At 50.1% G+C, this 7,379-nt stretch overlaps 1 protein-coding gene across 1 annotated transcript; it reads right to left on the bottom strand.

The window, feature by feature from the left end:
• Positions 1-2,095: 2,095 nt before the first annotated feature.
• On the bottom strand, positions 2,096-6,272 carry LOC110197281 (methyl-CpG-binding domain protein 1-like). The gene has a single exon (XM_020971056.2). It carries the CDS (start codon positions 6,108-6,110, stop codon positions 3,819-3,821), a length of 2,292 nt encoding a protein of 763 aa, XP_020826715.1. The 5' UTR covers positions 6,111-6,272; the 3' UTR covers positions 2,096-3,818.
• Between the last annotated feature and the right edge of the window lie 1,107 nt (positions 6,273-7,379).

The raw sequence follows: 7,379 nt of genomic DNA, 5'->3' as shown, positions 1-7,379 counted from the left end.
GCAACCCTGGGTTCAAGATATTCTATAAATCCACAAAGACTAAATTCATAGCTTCTGAGTGCCTACCAATGTGTTATGTGTCCACTTTTTCCTTTAGTCAAACACAGGACATACTTATTCCATAGCAAAGTAATTTCATGAAATAGCCCAGTAAGAACAGTCAAGTCAAGTCAAATCAAGAAGTATTTATTGAGCACCTACACTGTTCTAAAAGCTGGGGATACAAAGGCAAAAAACAGTGCCTGCTTTCAAGAAGCTCAATCTAATGGAGGAGATGCGAAAAAAAAAACCAACTATGTACAAATAAGATACACACAGGATAAACTGGAGATAATCTCAATACATTTGTTCCATCAACCTAGGATACACATTTGCATAAATGTACATCAGTAAGGAAAATGCATGTGCATAGAGATCATACAAGAGAGGGCAACAGATAATGTATGACCACTGATGTCCCTTCAAACATCTGGCCTCCCAGTTTACCAATCTTTTCAGTTCCCATCACCTATACGTTCATTCCACCTGTCACACACAGGACAATCCTGTCCCTTTTCCCTGAGCAGAATATAATGCAAGATCTCTGAAAGGTCCCCTCAGTTGTGGGGGAGGGGATTCTATGCCTCCACCTGACACTCAACCCTGGGCTACCTGAAGTTACCCCTCCACCCATGATTGTACCTGATACAGAGAAGCAGAGCCTCTCTAACAGGTCCCGTCCCCAGCCTGCTCCTTATTTTGGGATTAATCTGCTAGGAATCTGTAGTGTCCTTCTTTCCTCCCCTCCGCCCCAAACATGATTTCAGCACCATGGGGCACAACCCCTTTTGCCTAGCTCTAGTTTCACCTCTGCACTTGGTCCATGCAAGAGAATGAAACTCTGACCTTGTCCTCATTTATTCCCATGCAGTTATTAATCAGCTCTACCAAGAACAGACCCAGTGATCAACAATGCAAAAACTAAACAGGAAAAATTTTGCTTTGACTATCCTATTTCTTCCCTGTTGCTGGTTCTTCCTCTATTCTGAGAGGTGCACATGGTTCTTATACTACTCCTTGCCTGGCCAAAAAGGTCCAGTTTGCCATCCTTTTTCTTTGTATAGACCTCATGTCAAAAATGACCTTTTCTGTGTTTCATTCTCCATGTTCAGTTGCCTTCTGTTTTAAGTAGTTTTGTAAGCTAATTTGAAAATTTACAGGTATCATTGTACTTGCCAGTGTTAATATATTATCTATACCTTTTCAAATAATACGTTTGCACTTTAGGAGTCACAATGACAACTCTCTTGGTGAATATTCCAGATACCCTGGCAGGTCCAGGGGAAGAGGTTTTTAAGCAGGCACACTTTTTGATTGGCCTCAGCCAGACCAAAAGTAGGGTTCTATGTGAGGAAACTCCTTTGTTTCTACTCTGGTCACTATCAATGTTTTGATTGCCTGGAAGAAAATAGCATGAATACACTGCCAATCTGGTAAAAAAAAATTGCTTAGGCAGTTGATATATTGCTCTTCTAAAGTGAACATGGCATTCTACTGATGTTATACCTGACCAAAGAGTATAGCATGTATAGGGGATACCAAAGTCTTCTGAAGGAATCTATTCAATTCCATCATTAATCACCAATAATCCTTTGAATTTCATCATATAATCCCACTTCAAAGATGAGTAAAGTGACTTGGATCAACATAACAAGTCAATGGAAGACTAGCATCCTTGCTTCCTGATTTAATTTAGTTTTCCATCTAATATTCCCTATAAACTTCATTTATGCTAAATAATTCCATTGTAGCTTTTGGATTTGTTACAAAAGTCAAGCAAAGACTTAACAATCAACCCCCTTACGTACCAGGTAAACAGTCACTGTTTTGAAGAGAGATGAAGGAATCCAGATTTGTATCAAATTAATCATTCAAAACCTCCTTGTAGCAAACCCGGTTGGGTCTCTGCAGACCATATTCTTTTGGCACAAGTTAGCTCAGATTTTTGTGTTAATGTTAATTAAAGAGAGCTGTCTGAGGGAGAACTATGGATGTCTTTAACTCATTTTTAAAAAGCAGGTCAAATTTTACATCTGATGAATAGCTTGAGACCTGGTAGAAAATTGCTGAGCATGTTTAATATGACATTCAGTGAGATATACACTTTACAATGTAAAATTCTGGCATGAATCCATTTGGCCCCAGAGTATTTTCCACTGTCTATTATTTCCAGGTTTGAGAAAATACATATATAAGAGGAAGAGAGAGCACGATACAATGGCAAAAATATAGGGCAAAGCTTATTAGGTCTACCCCACCTCCTTCCAGTGTAATTAAAGTTTGTCTCCTTGCAGCTTACCAAAGCTTCAGTGTAATCTGCAATGGGCTGGGACTTACCTGTCAAGAACATGACAGGAGTTGAAGTCAAGAGGGGAACTTCCAGTTGAATGGAGAATGTGGTTGAGCAATAAGTCCTGGCAGACCTGAGAATCTCTTTGGTGTGCCAGTTGAGCATGGCTGCGCGCCTAACAAAAGAGCTGAAAATATGTTGATTAGCCCCAGGACTGTTGGCTGGGCAGTTTCACAAAAGCATGCTAACCTCCCCTTTGAGGAATAAACTCTATTAGCAGCAGATGGCAGCAGCAACTGGTCAGAGAATCAATAAATATTACACTGCGAAGGTGAAAGAAACCAATAGCAAACCATAGCTATAGCAAGGAGGAAGTGTGGGAGGTATCCCAGCTAGGATACACCCTTAGGAGCATATATTGTCTTGGAATTGCTCCCTTTCCCACAAGCAGAACTGGAATAGAAAGGAAATCATAGCTCTCTGTGATTGGGGGATTTCCATATTATATACTTGCTATTCTATCTTAAAATCTTTCCTATTTGATTTATGGTCCCTGGTCTGCTAGTAGACCATACACTGGAAGGGGGCTTGAAACATATTTGCATAACTATGACTACATAAAACACTCTGGCTTGGAGTTAGTAAGGGGTTCTAGAATGGTATGGGACCTGTGTTTATAAAGGGTTTTCTGCTTTCTAGACTTTATGTCTTATAAAACTAGGAAATGGTTTGCTACATTATTTTTGTTATCTCTATGGGGGGAGGGAGGAATTATTTTTTTAAAGAAACATAAAAAAGGTAAAGATATCAAAATTGGGTTGGGGCAGAGCTGGCTACACAGGTCATGGATACATAAAAAATAAAAAAAAAAATTGATTCATTTTGCTTATCTCCAACACAGCCTCTTTGAGTGCATGGACAGGGATGGGGTGAAGATACACCCCGGGAATGAGTAGGAGAGGGCACCCCTTTTCCCTTGCAGGACCCTCTCTATCTGCTCTAGCAACTTCAGTCATCACTGTAGAATGGCCTCTCTTTTAAAATCAAACTTCTAAAGCCAAGACTACATGACCCCCAGCAAATCCTGATTAGAGCTGCCCTCTATCCCTCACTCCCCTCTGTGGAACCAGCCCATGTCCCTGAGAATGAGTTGGAGAAAGGATGAATATGGTCTGTGTGTGTTTGGGGTGGGGAGTGGGGGGTGAGGGGTGGCTGGGTTTCCCTTGTGCCAGGATCATGGAGAGGCAAAGGAGAATCAAGTGGGGACCCTCAGAGCAGTCCTTGGTGAGAGAGGGGTGAGGTAGAAGATGGGTAAATGCTGGCTCTTAGGGGAGGCTGGTAGAGGAGTGTTTGCCCTCATTTCAGCCTTTCCAGTGCAGATCGACAGACTCTCCTACACAACATAGGGGAAAGAGGTAGGGTACAGGGACCCTTGGGTCAACTCAGTGCATAGGGACCCAAGGAAAATGCAGGGTGAAGGGGTGCTCAGTTACTGCTTCCTCCCCAAAGACCAGGGCTTTAGGCAGCAGTATTGGCAGCGGCCTTCATAGACCAAGACATCACAGCCAGGAGAACGCTGGCCCTGATGCCAGCTGTCGGGCCAACCAGGGCACAGGCGGTAGGCTTCCAGGTTGCAGATGAGTTCTATCACCTCATCCACAGTGGTGAGTCGTAATGGGTGGGCAGAATAGAGCTCATGGGTGGGTGGCACTGGGACATCGCGTACCACTACACGGAAGTACAGGCCTGGCTGGATATGGATAACTGCAGCAGCTACAGTGGACAAGATGGATCGCTGGATGAGGCAGAGGTCTGGTCCCCTTGTTGGCAGCACTTCCCAGTGAGCAGGCAAGGGCAGCTCATTCAGTTCCATTAGAAATTCCTGTAGGACACTGTCCAGGGTTCCAAAGAGTCCTGCTGCTGTTGGCGTGGCCTTGCCCAGACTATAGATCTCCATGATCACTGGGGTGCTTGCAACTTCCTCTTCTTCCAAGTCATCCTCCTCTTTCACAGTCTGTTGTGGATGGGTCCCATTGGCTTCCTTGCTAGGCAGGTCAGGAAGGAAGCTAACAGGGGGTGATAAACTAGCTTCAGGAGCCTGGGACTCAAAGTTCTTTACCTCCTGCTTCAACTGAGGAGATGCACTGAATACCTCAAGTCCTAGAGACTCATACTCCTTTAGGTCATCGTGGTGGACAGGGGGCGGAGAAGTCTCTGCCTTGGTACTGGGCTCAAGCACTGGGTTGTTCTCCTCCCCTTGCACGACGACCAAGCTGGTCTCCGGCTGCACACAATCAGTGTCCAAGTCCTCCTTTGGCACAGGGAACTGCTTCTGCCTAGGCCTCCTGCTCTGGGCCTCAGTGACCAGCCTCTGGCCATGGCGGGCCCTCGATCTGGCCCAGCCTGCACGGAAGGGCCGGTTCCCCAAAGTGCCCTTCCTGACTCGGTGCAGCTGGCGCCGGGCTGGCCTCTCCACGGACCTGTGCCTCAGGGCGGGCAGCAGGCGCTTGACGGCAAAAGTTAAACACTGTCTCCAGCGACACTTTTGGCGCTTCTGGTTGGAGCCACCAAACTTGGGCTTGTCCAGGCAGAAGTCGCACTCGCCGCAGTCCACCAGGCGCAGGCAAGCCGCACAGGTCCCGCACTTCCGGTTGCGGCGCGGCCGCCGGTAGTGGTGATCGGTGGTAGCGGTGACCACTGGGCCGCCCGCCCGGGCCGCGGGCGCGGGGGCTCGCCGGCGCCGACTGGGGGCCTTCCTCGCCCCTGAGCCCCTGGGTCTCTTCTTCGGGCGCTTCTGAAGGCAGCGCCTTGCCAGACACCGCCAGCGCCGGACGAGGTCCGGCTTCCCTTCGCGCGCGCAAATCCAGCAGGCCCCGCAGTCGTCCTGGGCCTGGCAGCCGGCGCACAGGCCGCAGCCCGAGCCCCGAGCCCCCGCCTCGAGAACCCGCGGCTTCGAGGCAGGGCCGGCGGCGGCGGCAGCAGCAGCAGCGGCGGGGCTGGCCGCGGCCATGGTCGGGCTGGCCAAAGTGATGGCACTGACCGTAGTGATGGCGCTGGCCGCAGTGATAGCGCCTGCCACCGTGATGGTAGTGGCGGCGGCCCCCGTGACTTCCAAGCGGCCATCGGGCCCCCCGCTGGGCGCACCTATCTCTGAGTCCCCCGGTTCCCCGGGGGGGTCACTCCTCTGGCCTTCGCAGCCTTGGGTCTGAAGCCACCGCTGCCGCCACCGCCGCCGGGGATGCCCGCTGCTGCGGTCACTCTGGGGGGCGTCGGCGGGGTTGCTCCGGGTGGTCTTGGCGGGGTCAGCCTGGAGAGGCTCAGCGGGGTGTCCAGGCTCAGGGGCCTCGACGCCACCGGCCGACAGCGGTCCGGCCCGCGGCCTCTCGGGATCGAGCTGCTCCAAGGGAGGGGGCGCCGCTTCCTTTCTGGGCCTTCCCTGTCCTCGTCGCGGCCTCTTAGTCTCGTTCTGCGGCGGTGCTGCCTGCGCAGGCGAGGGCTGCACAATCCCGAGCTTGAAGTGAAAACCGCTGAGATCCCGGCCCGGGCCCAGGTAACGGGCCAGCTGCACTTTGCTGCGGATTTGCTGGCCGGACGGGCTCAGATAGTAGGTATCTGAGAGGCCGCAGGTGGCCCCCTTTTTTCGGAAGTTCTCCCGCCTCTTCCAACCCGGGCCTAACGCTGGGCAATCGAACCAGTCCTCGGCCTTGGAGAAACGGCGCCCGGAGAGCGGGGAGCGCTTGGCTGCCTTGGGATCGACTCGGCTGCCGGGCTTGGGGGCCATGGTGGAGCGGGAGCAGGCTGGGCGGAATCTGCCCCGAGAATCCTTCGAGGCTGGCGCCTCGGGAACAGGCCTGTTGGAGACCCCGTGCGTGCTGACCCCCGGAACCGGAACCGGAAACAGCCCTGCCCCAGCTCTGCCCTGCCTCAACTTGATCCCAGCTCTGTGGGGGTAGGGGGAGGGAGAGGGCGAGGGAAAGGGAAGGGAGGGGGAGGAGAGGGAGAAACAGGGGTGGAAGGGGCCGGGGTAGGGGGGGAAGAGGGATGGGGAGAGGGAGTAACAGGGGTGGGAGGGAGGCAGGGGTGGGAGTTGGAGGGGGGAGGGAGGGGAGAGGAAGGGGGTGGGGGAGAGGAAGGGGGTGGGGGAGAGACCTTTAAAGAACCCAGGGCCGGGAGCGATGGAAAGTGCGTGTCCTCGAGTTTCACAGCCCCTCTCTCCCCACTTGAAAGGAGTTCTCTTACTGAAATTTATTGTTTGAAAAAATACATTAAAAATACCATGTAAACTGTAAACCATCATGTAAGTGTGAACTATCATGCAAAGTCATTTAAAAGCCTCGCCTTTCATAATTTCCTACGAAATGAAAACTTTTCCCCCTGATATCCCCAAAACCTGGGGAGTGTCCTGGCACGCCCAGGTTCAGTCCTGAGGGAGCCCGACCCGTGAAAGACGGAAATCACGTTTTTTTTTTTTTTCTTGCACTTTCTGGCTTCATCCTGGAGTTCCCAGAAAAGCTCCTTAAACAAAGCTTAGGCATAGCTTTTGTCAAGGGTCTTCTCTAAAAGATTCACAAGGTTATTTCTGGAAAACATACCCCATGTATAAAATGATATCAAGCTTATCACAGTTATTTTCTCTATAACAAAAAGAAATGGTTAAAACGCAGAAGACTCAAAAAATGCACATTAACAAGTATTTAAACCTGAAACAATAATCCATCGTTCCTATCCTCTCAGAAGAAAAAATACTTTTTTTGGGGGAACTCCTGAGACAATATTTCACTTTCCCCTCTGACCTGTGCCCTCTGCAAAACCCCTAAGCCGGGGCTTTCTGGAAAGCTGGGGCGTGGTGTGGGCTCTCTCAACTTTTTTCAGCTGAAGTTTCCTCCTAGTGGCTTGTTTTCTCCTTTGAAAAAACAGCGTAGTTTCGGGAAGCACCACCTCCTGGTCATCTGACATGGACTCAGGAACCCTCAGCCTCTTGAATTCATAATGTAGTTGCCAATGCTAGAAACACTCATCTCAGAATCATGGTTCGATTACTTAAGCTCAA

Source organism: Phascolarctos cinereus, unplaced genomic scaffold, assembly GCF_003287225.1.
Source record: "Phascolarctos cinereus isolate Bilbo 61053 unplaced genomic scaffold, phaCin_HiC Scaffold_4;HRSCAF=312, whole genome shotgun sequence".
NCBI classification, from domain to species: Eukaryota; Metazoa; Chordata; class Mammalia; order Diprotodontia; family Phascolarctidae; genus Phascolarctos; species Phascolarctos cinereus.
Note: the sequence above shows the minus strand (reverse complement) of the source record. Positions and strands in the feature narration are given on the sequence as shown.

Bases quoted from the DNA above. Each gene is read 5' to 3' on its own strand.
- LOC110197281 (XM_020971056.2), bottom strand. From the start codon at position 6,110: ATGGCCCCCAAGCCCGGCAGCCGAGTCGATCCCAAGGCAGCCAAGCGC.